The sequence below is a fragment of the Cottoperca gobio genome, chromosome 17 (assembly GCF_900634415.1).
Source record: "Cottoperca gobio chromosome 17, fCotGob3.1, whole genome shotgun sequence".
NCBI classification, from domain to species: domain Eukaryota; kingdom Metazoa; phylum Chordata; class Actinopteri; order Perciformes; family Bovichtidae; genus Cottoperca; species Cottoperca gobio.
This window is the reverse complement of record NC_041371.1, coordinates 11,858,058-11,876,018: the sequence shown is the minus strand read 5'-3', so window position 1 is coordinate 11,876,018 and position 17,961 is coordinate 11,858,058. Positions and strand designations below refer to the sequence as shown.

General features: G+C 40.9%; 1 protein-coding gene across 3 annotated transcripts in view; it reads right to left on the bottom strand.

The window, feature by feature from the left end:
• The window catches only part of tnr (tenascin R (restrictin, janusin)), a 162,689-nt gene that overhangs the window by 48,183 nt on the left and 96,545 nt on the right, over window positions 1-17,961 (bottom strand). For all 3 annotated transcript variants that reach the window (XM_029453314.1, XM_029453313.1, XM_029453315.1), the window contains exons 4-12: window positions 17,339-17,459; window positions 15,500-15,722; window positions 15,247-15,347; window positions 14,205-14,367; window positions 12,952-13,428; window positions 6,639-6,758; window positions 6,357-6,500; window positions 5,024-5,139; window positions 2,189-2,339 (exon numbers count right to left, since the gene is read on the bottom strand). In XM_029453314.1, the coding sequence (XP_029309174.1) occupies window positions 2,189-2,339; window positions 5,024-5,139; window positions 6,357-6,500; window positions 6,639-6,758; window positions 12,952-13,428; window positions 14,205-14,367; window positions 15,247-15,347; window positions 15,500-15,722; window positions 17,339-17,459 (1,616 nt within the window). The remainder of the gene's footprint in view (window positions 1-2,188; window positions 2,340-5,023; window positions 5,140-6,356; window positions 6,501-6,638; window positions 6,759-12,951; window positions 13,429-14,204; window positions 14,368-15,246; window positions 15,348-15,499; window positions 15,723-17,338; window positions 17,460-17,961) is intronic.

Sequence of the window (17,961 nt, the reverse complement as noted above, 5' to 3'; positions counted from 1 at the left end):
GTATGTCTTGTACACTCAGGTGAAGAGAGGTGTCAGATGGTGTGCCGGACACATCTGGTAAACATAATCGTGTGGTGTGGGTGAACTGCAAGTGTCTGGCTCAGGCCCTTGAGTTTGCCCATCCAGTGTTTTGTGGACTTTTGTGGGGGAAACTGCAAAAAAGGCCGTTGCTAGGAGCCATTCGCTCATATAACCGGCAGTGTCTATATTCTCTGTAGGAAGTCAAACATGTTTACAGTGGGTGGGTGGTTGTTCCCTGTCACTGAGTTTGTTTGTGATTTTCATGGACAAGATCTCAAGATGCAGGGGGGGGGGGGGGGGTGATTTATCAGACCGTGACCTTCAGCGTGCACTGAGGCGGTTTGCAGTTGAATGTGAAGCGGTCGGGATGAGAGTCACCACCTCTTAGTTTGAGGCCAGAAAACTGGGGATTGCCCGATCCACGTTGGGAGTTAGTTGATGCCCCAAGTGAAGGAGTTTAAGTATTTTGTTCACAAGTGAGGGGAGCCATAGCTTTCGATTTACCAGTTTCCTTTTGACCACGTTGCAACTCTCACCTGCGGTCATACATTTTGTGAAGTGACTGAAAGATTGTGGAAGCAAATGTCAGAAAATGGATGGTTGGAGGACACAAGAGGGATTCACATTCACTGTGCATGTTCCTGTTGTTAGAGCATCAATGTCAACATAAAGATATGTCAGTCAAGGTGATGGGCTGTTAGAGAATGTGATAATTAGCATTGTACTTCATTAACCTGAGAATGACCTTTTTCACAAAAGCTATGGTGTAACATCTGTTGCTTTAAGAGATGTCTCGGAAAAAGTAGCTGCTTTGATGTGTAAATCAACACTCTAATTCTAACCCAACACTTCTTGATGACAGCAGTGGGGCTCAAAGCTACAACTTAAATTACATTTATTCACAATTTATGACGATGAATTTGATTATTTTTATATATTATTCATATACGTTTGAGAAAGGTGACAACCAAAATAGCACTTGATACAATGCAATAGATACAATGCTTAGTTCAACATAATTTAAATTGAAAGCACCATACAATGCTGTGATAGCATAACTATTCTCTATTGCTGGCCCCGGGGGCCAAGTTATGTAGATGACATATTTCACACACTGAGCGACACAGGACCATAAAGTAGGACCATAAATAAGACTAAGATTACACATATTGCAGGTCCACCCTGATCCTTGATGTATTAGAAATTGTCCCCCTGAGTCTTGTCCTAGAAAACATCCTGAGGAAGGCAACTGCTGAGAAGCTGTTCTCACATCAGCTCTCCGACTCCCCGTCACACTCACTCCGTCTCCGAGGAAGGATAAATCTTAGTTATTAATAATTGAGTAACTTCAAATTTGTCTCTTTTTTTTTATCCAATAAGGTGTCCTGCAGTGGGCTGTCATAAAAAATGTATGACGGTGTGCCATGAATTATTAATCGATACTTAATTACTACCCACGAAATGAACAAAGGCTTGACAGGAAATTGATGGTGTTTTGACTGCACACATCACAGTTTGAATTGTTATGAAAGAGGTTTGAATTGGATCTATTACAGATGTCCTGTAATAGTATCAGCTGGGTGATGAGTGGGGGCAATACCTCAGTGAGGTTTACATCAGGGACAGAAACGCTGGCAGATCAACAAATACGTCAAGGTGACATTCGCTGCTCATGCCGTGATATCTAGCTCTGTGTGTTTGCGTGTGTGTGTGTGGGGGGGAATACTATACTACATTTGGTCCAGAAATGACAAGTTGATAGATGAAAAGGAATTGCTGACAGTTATAATAATCACTTAATTATTTAAGACTTTACTCAAGAAAAATGCTTGTTTCTCAAATACAAGGACTTGCTGTTATTAACTGTTTTGTAAACATTGTAAAGTGTTGTTTCAACAAAACAATGGATTTCGAGACGTCACATTGGGTTTCAATTGACAGATTTATCAGTAATAATACAATATTATTAGCTACAGTGCTACTCACATTTATTATAAATATGAAATTACCTTTTTTTAATAACATGGTCACACATTTGCAACTTATCTTAAAGCCACCTTTAATCTGATCGTAATTGGACAGAGAGGTGAATGTTTGTTTTTCATTTCATCGATGACATCATGTCCTAATGTGAAGGTTTATCTTTACAGTTTCCATTAATACATACATGTTGTGACAGTGGCAGTGAATGGCTGGCTTCGACCCTGGTCTCGGAGCGCCACCAGGTTAACAGTATACTCCTCCCCTGGTCTCAAACCAGTCTGCAAAAAGAAAGTGATGGTGCTGGGCAGCTGTGCAGTCATCCCTCCGTCGTTGTCCTTTGGAAAAGCAAAACAAAGATGGATGTGATGAGAGAAAAAGCAAAGTGCCAACTACTGTGTCTTAAACTTCTTGTCTCATTGGAGATAAAGGATCTGGCAGATAAAAAACTATCCCCACCAGTAAGATATCAACAGTGACTCATGCAGTTAAATTCCATGCAGTAGATTTTCTGAACTGCATATTTCTTTTGACTGATTTGTCTTTTTTTTTTTTGATGGTTTAGCACATTAAAAACTGAGTTGCGTATGTATGCGACAGCGATATTTCTCAGGCCATATTCTGCAGAGGCAGCACTCTGTACATTTCCAAAGACCCGTCACTCATCCATATGGAGCCCCTGCTATTCCCAGCTGTTCTCCGAGAGCAAGTGTTGCACATGCACTTCCTGCCGACAGACAGATGTTACACCTACTGCTGCTGCAAGATCCCCAAAAGCCTGCGCTACGAAGACACGTGTTAAAACAGAACATATAACAGCTTGCTACTTTCCTGAATCAAAACTGTAATTAGAGATGTAATCCATTTAATCACCTCAGCTAAATTACCAGGGTGGGCAGTAACACACAGCAGTAATGTTCCAATAACAATTGGTCCTCAATCTCAATAATAATACAGTTAAATGCTAAATTATACAAAATGAATCACCATAACAGTATATCCACTCCCATATCCCATGCCAGTTTGCTCCTAATTAGTAATCATTCTTTCTGCCGACAAGGTCGCTTAGATGAGGAATGACATTTTTTTTATCCTTATATTTTTATTACTTTAATTGAACTGGATTTTTATCTGTTTGATTGCCCATTCATGCGTCTTGGTTACGTATAAGGGTATTTTAGTTAGTCAGGTGAGACAGCATGTCTCAAAAAAGATTTGGCAAAGAGATTGGCAAAAAGTTCTTCTAATAATCTTCTTCATAAAAAAAAAAGCAATAGAATATTAGATTAGATTTTAAATTAATATCAGCAGTGAATAATATCTTAATACTTTACTTTTGAATAATACATGGCAACTTGATACTAGATGCAAGTGAAACAATATATCTTGTAATTTGGACACAAACAGATTTGCACAGCCTCATCATGTGTCCTGACCTGTAAGCTTTGACCATTTGCTTAACTATTCAGCATAAATCACAACGCTGAGGTACTTCAGGTAAATCCAAATTGTTATGCGTGGTCATGTGTGTGTTTCTCTGTCTTCATGTCATGTCAGAAGAAACCTGCAGCAGCTTGTTCAACAATAAAACATTTTAAACATTTAGCTTCCAGGAAACTAAAGCAGCTCTGGTGTCCTTGAAAAAGTCACATAAATTATATAAATCAATGATGAGAACATTTCTTACGGACGTATATGACTCTAATACTACTGGAACTAATTTCATAATAGTACAGTGCTACTGGCAGCAGTTATGATTGACTGATTGCATTACAGCTTTATTGATTTATTGCCAAAATCCCAAATGTATCAAATTAGATGGTGTGGTAGGTGAGTGCCAGCAGCATGATGTCAGATACATACTGTAGCTGTTTCTAACAGTGTTAACGGCAAATCCCAAATCTCGCCCTGCCTCTCTCTCGCTCTCTCTCTGTTTCCTTTTTTTTTTTTTTTGTGGTGAGTTCTGTGTTTGTTCGCACAGCTTTCATGCCTACTTCCATTACAAGATTGTCAAAATTCACAATCCCCATTGCTGGATTAAATCCACAGGGGGGCGGGACTGCCAACTCGTAATATGATTTCCCCCGTGGCTGGAGCGAGGGAGGGAAAGCGAGGACAGATACAGGGAGGGACGGAAAGGAAGAGAGAAGTGAGGAAGAAAGAAAGGGATGGAGGGTACCTTCGAGGGAGGGAAAGAGATGGAGATTTCGACCAAGAGGTGGTGGACGGAAAGTAGAAAGAAGAGATTAAGAGCAAAGGGTGGAGGGATGGAAAGTAGAAAGAAGAGATTAAGAGCAAAGGGTGGAGGGATGGAAAGTGCTAGAAGAAGAAAGACATGATTGGATAGAAAGGCTAAAAGCAATACAATTAAATTAGGATGCCCACTGTTTTCCCCCATTTAGAAATGTTCCATCTGTACAGGGCTTGAAATAAACACAACAAAAGTGTCTTAACATCAGATTTGAGGCCGGACCAAAGGCTATCTTCCCCCGAGAACACCTTAAAGGAGAAAACCAATTACTGTGAGAGGGCACGAGATTAGAGTGCAGAGAGTACCTGCCTTTACGGCGGGAATTAGAACGAGAAAGGTTTTTGCTTTCTGGCTTTGAACCTGGCCCTGCTATGGTTTTCCAAAGGGTTATTCTGAAAAAGGGTTTAATGGCTCATCCACCTAATAGCCAATAAGCTTAAGACAATCCGTTTGTCTAATTTGGTATGAGCAAAACCCCCAAGAAAACCTAAATCCATCCAGTTATTTTTTCTTTCTGTTTCTACACAGAAATCCAAAGTCATTTAGAGATTGGAAAATAATTATTCTTCAAATAAAACATTTTCTTTTTCTTCAAGAAGCAAAATGAAATAAAAAATACTGTGTGTGTGTGTGTGTGTGTGGGGGGGGATGATTCAAGTGTTTTTTGTTTGTCTCACACACACAGGGACAGTGCAATTTCAGCATGCTGTAGTCTGACATTGAGACTGACAGCGATCACATACGCTGAGTGTTCACACAGCTTTACTCTACCTTGGGGATGAAGCTGATCTCCCATCCATCGAAGGAATAGTAGAAGGGTAACCACTGGACCTCCACTGACGTCTCTGTGATGGATTTGAAGACTAAACCATCCGGATTGGAGAGATCTGGAGAGGTAGCAAGAGACGTATTATTGTTCTTCACTGACCCACACCGCCCATAAATCACTACTCATGCTGAAGGTGTCCACCGCTCAACCTTTTCTCTTTTACATTCATTTCCTGCTCCGTTCCCTCGGAAACACTTAACCATCAATAACAAAAAGGTAAATTGGTATTCAATCAGTAATTTTACTGTTAACAATGACATGACAATTACTAATGTTTAATAATTATACATATATACATACATGTTTTTGCTCAAATGAAGTTGCTTGTTTAAATGATAACCCTCTGCTATGAAACATACTTAATAGATTTCTTATTGATCAATAAACCTTTCTGCCTACATATACAAAGCTTTAGAGAAGATATTACTGATGATAGTTATACATAAAGCCCCTGCAACATTAGTTCCTTGGTTTATGACAAATGACTCGTACTTTGATTCAGCAAAATGCAAAAATTACTTTTTCACAGGCAGCCGTGTCCTCGTAAATCTTTCCAGATAATCAAATACTACATTTCATAATTAGGTTTAGCAAAGACAACCCAACAAATCATATCATCTTTGAAAAATGGCTCCACCAAACTTAATTGCCCTAAATTGACTTTAGAACTCCAAATTTTGCAATCACTGAAATTAAAGTCACTTATCTGTGAAATGGAGGAAAGTTTTACCAGCCAAGACTGAACTAATGGAAAAACCCAGCGCAATATGTAGGCAGCTACAGATACAATATTCTGCTTGCCATTGAAAACAGGCTATTACTTATTCAAGGGTTTGGTGAGTTTGCATACTTCTGGTAAGCATGAATAAGTATGTTTCTGTCAGATTCAATGGCCTGGCATTAACACTGACGAGGAGCTTCATATTCAGAATTGTGTTCATATTTATGTGTGTGTGTATTTAAATGTGAGTGACACCAAGCAGGTGTTACAGGTAGAAATCATAGCCAGTCGGCACAGAGGAGCAGATGGTATTCTCACTCTATTGACACTGAGAAACATCTTGAGGAGGATTTTCCAAAAAAAAAGGTGAGAGACAGGGTATGCATAAATGGCTGAGTCCATGGGAAAATACTGCACTGAATGAGACAGGGAACATTTTACGAGCTACTGAAATGGTATTACATTTATATTCTGTTGGTCATAAACCTCAGTGGAATATCCTTTAGGGCTCCCATGAGAACATTTTGTCACTACAGCCATGGGGCTGCACTTACAGGTCGAAACAGTGATGCTGGCAGGGACGCTGATACTGTTGTTAATGACAGCGAACACGTTGATGTTGTACTCTATGCCTGCCTCCAGGCCTGAGATAGTGCAGGTGGTGGTATTGCCTGGTATCCTTATCTCTAGTTGCACACCTGACAGGGAGACAGGTAAAAAAGATACACTGGTAAAACATTTTTAAAAAGAGGCTGTGGATGCTTTCAATACATTTTCAATCCACTGAAACTGACAACCGTCCTTGCTTTGCAAGGCCAGCAAAGCTTTGTACGAACCTCCAGGGCTACTTGGTGTGTAGGTCACTAAGAAATCTGTCAGCACAACTGACCCTTCCCACTCCACGTCAACAGTGCGATCAGTCACGCCTCGTATCTTCACGTTCATGGCGGGTGCCACTGTTGAGACACATAAACATAACACAAATTCTGTTAAACAAGCGCTATTTTATTTATTTTTAATATATATAATATCATTTTTGACAATATTAAAATGTAACCACTATATCATCTTTATAGTAACTTGCTAGTCAACCATTTCCTATCTTAGTGGGAAAACTGCAAAAATGTACTTGCTCTAATTGGTTTGGTTCACACCCATAATTCATCATTTCAGTGTAGGCGGTACAACTTCCCTGCCAACTGATCCAACGTGGAGCTACAGAGGGAATTTATATCTTTGCCAATAAATAGTCCCAAGAGAAATGTGTATGATTTGTAGACGTTTGTGTTAGCTGGCAAAGCGCTGAATTATAAATTAGGTGTATATACTCATTTTATTCTGCAAAAGCTAAACTATGGCTGCATTGTTTAGGAAACGACTGCCAGTGCCACAACTCCCGACTCCAGACAACTTACTGAGTATGTAATGGACTACGGTAGACTTTTTAGTTTAGTTTATTTGACACAACGAGAGAGGACCCCAGGTCACGCATATCTGTATAAAAATGTCAAGCATTTTAATATGAAATGGTAACTTGTTCCAATTTCTTTCACCACAGAATCTAAAGGAACACATACCCATGTTGGTATTGAGCCTCAGTGAGCACAAGTCAGTAACACTAGCCCAAGTCTGATGAGCATGAGTTCCCCCAACCCTACGAAAGTGGTCACTGAGATACTCGGAGCAGGGCTCCAGACTAACTTTTTACATTGGTGCAATGATAAAATACACCTATCGCCGCCGCAATAATAAGTTTTAAGCGTTTCCATTTCTATCAGTTCCCATACACATTGGTCATTTCTTAACACATTATGTAAATGACTGTAAAGAGGAATAAAGGTTCACATGAATGTTTTTTGAGTCAGATGAGGCCATCTCCGCCAAAGATGTTGAGTCAGATGGGTGCAGGAAGTAGGGGATCCAAGGAGCCTTTGGCCCCCCCCCAACTTAACGCCCTTTGTCCCGCATTAGCGAACGAGAGTAGATGAACAAAACAACGTGTAAAAAGCCGCGCCAAGCTTTGTACCCTGTGATAATGGGTTTAAGCGCAATCCACATGTTTACATATTGCATTCGTAAAAGAGAAGCGTAATAGTGAGCATAGTGAGTATGTGGTTGAGCGACAGATAGACAGATCAGCTGTTGGCGAGAAGAAATAATTGGTAAAGTTGTCTCGTTTTATAAAATGTAGTGTCACACACACACACACACACACACTTTTTGCCCCCCCAAATGATGTCGAGGTCTTGGCATTGCCACACAGCATTTTTCTTGACTTCATTTTGAATTATGGGTATGTTTTAAGGCTATGATGGAGCTAGAGGAGAAAAAACAAGGCGCAGTTTCACACATACACACACAGAGACCAACCGACCTGCTAAATGTCAGACGCACTGGTGCGACCAATGAAAAATGTTAGTTGCACTTGACAGATCTTTGGTCGCACTCTGAAGCCCTGGTTCAGGGACTCTGTTGTTATAAAAATTGTACACCACACTGAGTTGTAGTTGTACGGATCTTTCAAAGGTAACCACCCGCACTGTCATGAATTTATGTTTGCCAATGTGACCAACTTGTGCTGAGAGATCTGTAGTTGCTAGCCCTGTTAGCTGCTAGCCTGGCTTGCCATTTTGAGAGATAGAAAGGTGGAACCTTCCCTTACGTGCCCCATTGTCAGCCACATTATCAGGTAGGCCTGGTAAACTGACCCTGACTGCAGACTCACTCTCCTCTCCGTACACACAGTACCTGGTAGCGCGATCTCAGCTACCGTAGTCAGCCCCCGGTGAAAGCAGACTCTCCATTCCTCCCATAGCATTACAATCAGTAGGGCTGTGACAAAGAGTAATTGTGGAAAGTCCACCTTTATCCGCATTATCAGTGTGGATGGAAAACGGACCGGGACACTGATGGATGTACCCGGACATTAAAAGGCAAATTTCAGTTATGTGTGCCTCATATTTTTGCCATTCAGGCATATTTCCCCTTTTCACTGCATGATTGTGCCGTCCACGGTCACTCAAGGTAGAGAAAATACTATAACCAAAGTACTTATAACAATGCACACAACATCGCTACATTTGCTGTCATCTCGCTTGACTCTCTTCCTCCGTAATCTTTAAAACAAGAGAATAGGCTACACTGCATTGCGTATGTGCGTTCCAGACAGTAAAATAAGTCGGTGCTTGTGGCAACAAGAGGCAGAGTGTTTACATGAGAGCCGTACGCTTGGCCTGAAGTCGAGATCGTCAAGTCATAAGCCTGAGAGGTGGTGTTGAATGTCAATGTGGAGGCATAAACAAGAGTGTTTACAACTCCCACTGCCAAAAGCAACAAGGAGGAGGGGGGAAGGCAGGTGAAGGACATAAAGGAGGAGACAAGACAGAAGGTACAAACAGTTTGAGTTGGAGAAACAACGAGACGGATTCACAAACAGACAGACGACAGAAGAGAAACAGACGAGACGAGATGAGCCTCAGGAGAGTAAACGACTAACATAAAAAGACGGTTAAATGAGAGAGAATAAGGATGAAACAGAAAATGAGAGACGTAGAGAGGAGCAAAGTGAATATGATAGTGTGATAAACAACCTCTCACCCTCTTATCATCTCTATATCCTGTGATACAGGAGTCTACAGCACAGCGTTGAGTTCTCCTCGGGGGAACCTTTCGACACTCTAGTAGCCGTTTCAGCTTCTTCCGCACACACTCAACAGATGGGCGCATGCTGCAGTTGTTTGCTCATTTCGAAACAGTGAACCTGCACCAGGGACAAATCCTGCAGCTTTCAATTAGCTAGATTTATTTCATCAATTAGACTCAGCTTTGTCACGTATATGAAGGGAATAACAAATCAAATGAAGGAGCAATAATCCATGGTTTAGAAGGAGAGTGATTGAATGAGGTCATGTAGGAAGGCTGAACAGACGAGCTACTCGAAAGTAAAGACATTAACTGACATAGAAAGTGAAGGGCAAACTCTCAAGTGGGCATTTACTTTCTACTACAAAGACTGATATTTTACAGCAAAGACATAGAAGCATTGAGCATCTCATGTACTTGTTGCCGTTGTTGGTACATGAAAGGTCATCAACGATAATGTGCATGTAAATCGATTGTTCGCTCTATTTTCGCCCAGGACTGGTTCAACCTATCAACATTTCCCAATTACAGAGTATCAAGAGAGTTTCATATTTTTGTTATTGGGCCAGTGTCCAACTTCAGCAGCTGTTTTCAGTTCCTAACTTGATCTCTTTGGGGTTCTCTTTAAGCACATGATGTTCTTGGGCTGCCTACAAGGTCTTAAGATTAAAAATTGTTTTAAGAACGTCCCCCAGGAAGAAGAAAAACAAAGAATCACCAGACATGTAAAGATGAATCTGAACAGAACTTCTGAGCTGTGTAAATGCAGCGCAACACCAGAAATATTATCAACAACTAATTGTGTTGACATGCTTATCTACATAAGTGGGATGTTTTAAATATACTGGTTATATCACTGCATCATTGTCTTCTTGGTTTATGGAAAATTGTGAAGCCATTTGTCAGGCATGTATCTTTCCTAAGATGTGTTTCAAAAGGGCAAACATGCTGAAGGTTATTCAGGAATCTCACCTGGAGTCTTTATAAGTCTCATTAGGTCTAATCCATATGCTATCATGGCAGATAGAGCAGTTTGTACTGAACTAAAACCTTAAAGGGAAAACTCTAGCTGACAACGGAGGTCAGTGACTCATCAGAGGACTGACTTACCTTCAGGCCACTTTATGTCTTGTGCTTGTGACTTTACTGAAACTTGGGTTGTGAAGTACAATATTTTGGCATTTGTGTGTAATAGAATAAAAATGGAAAAATACAGATTTCTTTTTATGCTCATCTATTTTCAGTTTCCCAACTTTAAATGGGAGATTCAATCCGCTGTTGTCGAACTAAGTCCCATGACCACTTTGCTACGAGATTGTTTTCCTTGCTCTGATCCTCAGCGAAGAGTCCTACTCTGTTGCATTTTGTTCGGGTTTACACAACTTAGTTACAAACAAAGACCCCGGGCCTGTATCAAGCAATCAGCCATTGATGATCCTGGATAACAGCTATCACAAAGCTGGCAGCCAGTATTTACCAGTCCAGCTGCAAGCTTGTGTTGAGGCAGTGGAGACGAGAACAACGCCTTAACTAATAATACCATTTGAGAAGAGAAATCACAGTTAATACAGATAATCTGCCTAATAATAAAACCAATAGAAACAAAGCTACTTTATAAAAAGCCATGCTGTTCTGTCAAACTTGATTGATTGCGATACATCAGACTATCTCAATAAAATAGGATACTAAAATAGAGGGACTATATCAAACTTCATTGTAGTTTTGATATGCCGTACACTGCAGAACTTTAAAGCTGTATCGCAGCGCTGAGACCCACAAAATGTAAATGTCAGTTGTCATCACTGCTGCACTCAGACGATGTCAACAACGTGAGAATGCCATCGCTACTTTGTGCCACTGTAGCATCGGGACTCATTGAAATGATTGTAGAATTCCTCTGCTGTCAAGATTAAATGCCACTCTTCAGCACAAGTTGATCTTTGCTTTGTGGGAGGATATATTTGTATGTAAAGATATACTGTATCCTACCCATACGCCTGAAACATCCCATTTAAATTCAACAGCCTCCATTATTTCTCATAGTGGGAGAATATAGGCCACCATAATGGAAGCAAAAATACATTCCGCTTTCTTCGGCTTTTGATAACATGAAACACTTAAGCCTGTCACCCTACAGGTCTCTGGTAATTGAACTTCTTCGTTTTGTATTCAGCGAACTATCCCCTACAAGCATTGGCTATTTTAACCTCTAATTGCAACAAAATATGCAATTCGGACTTCCTCACTTGGTATAGATATTAACTGGGAGGGCAGCAAGGAGGAATGAACCTTAGTAATATGATTTGCCCTCGCTATCTTTTTATTGCTGGCTCTTCTGTCTGTCCTCATCCTTCACTTTGTTGACAGCTGCTTAAAATGGGAGAGGAGCATCTGATATGTTGGCGTGAAGAGCTGGGTGTGAACAAAAGGCGAGCACGACTCAGAAACTGTCTCAGCTGCACATAATGTGACAGTTCTCTTGTCGAGTGAATGTGACTTTTGACAAATGAATGTTGTTACACCTTCTGCTGTCCGGCAAGTCGTGTGCCCCGCTACTTGCATTTGAAGCACAGAGGGGTTCATTTTTCAGGGCTGCACGTATTCTAAAATGGATGAGGCTGAGTTCTTAGACCTGTGTTTTTAGACCACTGCTGAGAGGAAGAAAGCTTTGCATTTGTAAATCTGTGCAACAAACTCCGATCTATTTACCTACTCAGTAGGTTTCAGACAGGCGACTATGTGTCGTGAAGCATCACGGATAAGAAGGTTTACTTTCTATATAAACACTACACTCTGCAGTTAAATTAATGTATTCCTTTATTCTAAAAGGTGTGTCGACAAATGACATGTAGCCGTTATCTGTCTGCAAACTGAAAAAGAAAATGGTTATCTCCAACTTACTTGTTTCAATAATATATCATGCTTAAAAGGCCAACAAATTCTCTCAACATCACTGTACTGAATGTCAAATATGATGACATCTCACATTGTAAAAGCATCCAAGACTTGATTTTCTAACTTTAAGAGTAGCTGAAGGGAAAACATGTCACTGTTTGCTGGTGTTATTTATCAAGCAGCACAAATCAGTTTCTTAATAATAACTCTCACACGGCAAGTAAACCAGATAAAGACACATCAAAATGCCTTCTCTAAAGATCTCACTAGACTATAATCTCAAGCATGCATTCAATTGTACCACCCAAAAAAATAAACCTCAGATACAGAGCCAGCATGAACAACAATGTGCCCACACTACAGTAAATTGCTCTTGGCAATGCCGGCTTTTTAAAGAAATCTATTCCTGCTGAAGAATTCAGACTGATCTGTCTTAAGGTCACAACTATTTGTTGAAGCTAGATCTGTTTTGCTTTGACTTATTTAAAGCATTTGTTAAGGGAGTTTGAACTTTGGGAATTGAAGCACAAATGTCTGACAAACTACTTTTTGTTCTTGATAACGGTCAACAGGATCAAACTGAGGAAAATGCTAAAAGAAATAAAAGCCTACCAGAGTTGCAGTCATCTCCTGCAAAGCCATCCTGGCAGACGCAGAAGCCCTCCTTGCAGACTCCTTTCTTGCTGCAGTTGTTTGCACAGTAGACCAGCGAGCAGTCCTCTCCCACGTACCCGGGCCTGCACTGGCACGTCCCGTTGATGCACAGCCCCTGGTCCGAGCAGTCGTTGAGACACCTCCCGACCATGCAGTCTTCGCCGGTGAAGGACTCTTCGCAAACACACTCTCCGTCGATACACAGCCCGCGACCCGAGCAGTCCGAAGGGCACCGCGGCTCTGAGCAGTTGTCGCCTCCAAAGTCACGGTCACACACGCACTCCCCTTCCACGCACACCCCCTGGTTGGAGCAGTCGTCCGGGCAGCGAGGCTCGGAGCAGTTTTTGCCGGCCCAACCATCCTCGCAGACGCAGCCACACGGGTCAAAGCTGAAGCTGCCGTGGCCACTGCAGCCTGGCACAAAGTCCAAATGACCTGGGACAAAAGGGCATATATACATCATTATGAGACAAAAATAATGTTTCATTCAATACAATCAAACCTAAAGGGATAGAGTTTGGGGGATGTATAACTTGCACTTATTTTTATTTGAACATAAATCCTCTTCATGTTCACATACAGACAGAATACCAGAATATTCTCCCCCGTCATGATGGGAGAAACCGTAGTCAAGACATCAATGAAAAGCTGTCTCATTGTGTGCATGTCCATCGAGCAGCCGTGCTCCTCAGCTGTTCATTTCATCCTCATTCGGATTCACATTGTGACTGCGGGAGATAATCATATTCCCACAGAAGAGATGGAGCGTTTTCAGAAAGTATTTGAATGCGATGACGGTGTCAATGAAGCAGATCCTTTAACCATAATATATCCTATAACTCTATCCATTCTAATCCCCTCATATTATAATGCCTGCATCTTCTGAATAGTGAACTAGGTCGCAAAGGTTTCTCCACACCTTTTAGACCGAGACTGTGTGGGAGAAAAGTCGCCCCAGAGCATCAATATTCTGCTGCCGCCTGTCTCCCCTTCATTCATAGTATAAACAGTTTTTTTCTACATCTTTTACTTATAGTACCCATCTTATCTTTTTTGCCACGTATGAGCTTGGAGTTTCTTTGCTTTCAAACTCCGGTTGATACCAGAGGGTTTTTTGTGCAAATATTGTAAAGTTAAATAGCTCATATAAACAAAAAAACATCATCCTCCAGCTGTATTCATATACTTTGTTGTCATTGTTAAACACTCACCCATGGCTGAGCTCTCTCCACAGCATCCTGACCCACACTGAGCTCTGAGCAGGGACACTTCTCTCTCCAGCATCTCCACTCTGGTGGCAAGTTGCTGGATTGTGGTTGTTGCTGGACAACCACATGCGGCTTTTGGGATGTTGATGCGGTGAGTGAACGTTACCTTAAAAAGAAGAACAGTTTGGTTATGAAGTGCCTGTTGGCATTGATTAAAGCTTAGAAGGCAATTTATTCCACAATTATGGGACAATGCGTTAATTCTAAAGTGATATATCAAGTATCAAACACTCACTTTTAGTTGTGTTTGATCGAAAAGTGTCAGAAGAAATAACCAAATAACCTTTATTAGTTTGCATGGTTTAATAAACAAAGTAGCTAAACGTCGATAGAAACTTCTAAAATGATCCACCTCTCCCCAACGGCAAGAAAGAAAGGTGGCCGGAGTGATGTGTGCAAATCCAAAACCAAGAGGGAAGTGGTGTATCTAATATGATTGTTTGGAACATGCTCAGCTTATAAATAAACATTAGAGGAGTGGGTTATTTATAGTTTGTGATGTATGTTTTGTTATGTGTGCAGAAATGTGTTCGCCGTGTAAACCAAGACTCATTTTGGAGAAATCTGACATATATTATAATCTAATTATGCTGCAGTGGTGGTTTACAATATTCCATTAATATTTTAATGCTGTAACTTTTTCCATCATGAAAACTGGTCACTGTCAGAATCAACTGTTTTGGACTTGAATTCACAAAACTATAGCCTTTAAAGTCTAAAGTAAATGATCGCTTGGCACTCAAAAGATTGGGTACTTTTCATTTTGTAGTATCCCTTTAATTATTCCCGAGCAAAACAACAAATCACCATAGATATAAATATGTAAATGACAATGTTTGATGAAACAGTTTCGATGCCACATGAGACAGTCTGTCTCCATCACACACAAAAGTCTCTTCACATCTCAATCTCACAGTCATCCTGAATACTGTACCGCTCTCTCTGCTTTACTGCTAATCAAGCAAAACATTGCTGAAACACCTACCTGGCTGTCAGCATCCAGCGTCTGATCAGTGTATTCTGTCGGTCCACTGGGATCCATTGGGCCCTCCGCAGAAGCTCTGGATCCCAACTCAGCATAAGAACCTGCGAATCAAAAATAATAGATCTTAAAAGTGTCTAAATACAGCATGTGTGTGTGTCTCTCTATGTTAACAGAAGATGCCTCCAGGACAGCAGATAAGATGATGACTACCGTGAGTTTAAACACAAACACTCGATCGATCAGAAGACCTCACCATCACCCGGGGCAGGTGGCGCGGAGGCGTCCAGGTCGACAGAACACAGAGACTCCAAGGGTACATTAATGTTGTAGACGTGGTTAAAGATCATGGGCTGCTCCCGCAGGCTCTCGTTGGCTGTGGAAGCGGAGGGGGGCTGGTCCCTCCCGGGGGTCTGTCTCCTCACTCTGGTGGTACGAACCAACTTGTTGTCTCCTGATGGAGCAGCATGAGCAGCACCCTGGAGAGAGAGAGAGACAATATGAAACAACAAACACTGCACATGGTTTGTACTCAGGGGTTTGCTTTTGTCCCGTATATCTTGTGTGTACAGAATATGATGGAGTGACGCCTGAGAAAAGAACCCAGTGGGGGACACTAAACACGATTAACCTAATATACAGGATATGAAGGATTTTCTCACTGGCTGTAACGATGACAACGCACATTAGAAATAGGGCATTTGCTAAATATCCGGTGACAGTTCAGTATTCTGTGCTTTTCATCTGAGAATTTAATTTGAGTCACATTTCAAGGGAAAAAGAATGATAAGCAGAAAATATAGCCACAGGCAGACACCATGGGATCAGTGGAGTACCGTATTTATGACACCTTGTTGAATATGAATTTACTAACACCACTGGTGTGCAAAACCCATTCACTGAACAGTGACAGCAACCGTAACTTGGCACAGCAGGTCTGTCAAGATTTGGACTTCTCCACATGTTGATGTGTGTGCATGGGGTCGCAGTAGGAACAATACTTAAAGAGTCTGGAAGGTGTATGTCCGTTTTAGCTTTTCCAAAATCAAAATACAAAAGTAAAAGTGTAACGAACGGATTAAACAGTTTGTTTATTTTCTCAAACGTTAGCTTCAATGTTAGCCTGTCTGCTAAAGTAGCTTCCTACTAACCAAGCATTACTTCCAAGGCCAAGGAGCATTACTACATTTGTTTGTGGGGTTACAGGTCAGAGTTTAGGGTAACATTAGCAGTTCTTTCTTGCTTTTTGGGGAAGTTTACACCCAAGCAACCACAGCCAATGTTTCCCAAGATAGGGTTACATTTGCTACATACATTGCATCCTAAAAGCACTTTATCTTGTAACGTCTAAAGTGAAACATACTTTTTATTCTTATGATACAGTGAACCTTTTCACATCGCATAGAATATATTCTTGCAAATTCCTGCCTAGCTCTTTTTTTTTTAAACAGTTGAATCGTAACTTCATTTTTAAATAGTATTTTTTATATTCTTATAGTATTTTTTTTCCTATTCTATATTTTTCTTTATTGTTTATGCACCATTACACAAAAGCTAATTCCTCGTTTGTCAAAACCTACTAAGAACGAGGGTGTAAGCAGCCAAAAACATGTTACATGTTAAAAAAACCAGTTTGATCTTTTTTGCTTATCAAACTCGAAAACGAAATATAAACAATGTAGGCAGCATTTTCAACCGACTCATGGAGCTAATGCTAGCTTAATAAGCTAGCTATTTAAACCTTATTAAACCTACCCGTCATCCGTTTAGCCAAGAACATTGACGGTCACTGGCTATGAATGAAAATCCTATTTTGGCTCCATGAACAATCAATAGCAACACTTTGTGCTTGTTCCCTTATAACTAAAAAGTCTACTTTCTAGAAGAAATGTGGAGGGAAAACAACCCTAAACTCCCTTCTCCTTGATACTCAAACTGGCCAGTGTGGATTTGTGCCCAAAGTCAAGTGATTAACATGGTTGCCAAAAATAGTAGATTGGAAATAAATAATGAATATGAGGAGGAAAGAAAACCCCAAGGCAGCTCACCTCAGGAATAAATGAACAGGTCTATTTTGTACTTAACAATGTTTTACCTGCAGAGCAAGAAACAGAGCCAACGCCAGGATCCAGCCTGCTGTGGGCACAGTGGCCCAGTGATGATGCCTTGCCAGTGTCATGATGGGAAGAAACCTCACGACTCCCGTCCACTCGCACCTGCGGAGGAGTGAGAAGAAATAGAAAAGTGGGAGAAGAGGAAAAAGCAGTCATGGTGGTGTTTGTGTTGCATGTAAAATACACAATGTGCCAACAAGGAAGCATATCTGCTAATGTGTGTGTGTGTGTGTGTGTGTGTGTGTGTGTGTGTGTGTGTGTGTGTGTGTGTGTGTGTGTGTGTGTGGTTCTGTGCATGTGTGGGGACTCCCACTGCAGCTTATCCTTTGTAAATGGTAAATAAATGCCTTTGATCTTATGTAAAATAATTGGCTTTAGAAGAAGAAGAGAAAGAAACTCCTCCAGGGATTGTGGAACTGGCTGCAAACCTTTGGATGTATTTTACTGTGCAGGACCAAATATTTGATCTTTCCACTTGGGAGGAATAGACTAATATTGCTCAGGGAGAGAGTTGATGGATGGATTTCAGTAGAGAAATGGTTTGAGTGATGCCACTGTAATCCCCTCTCCATTGAGTGGGGAAGTGAAAATAGGGATACGCTGA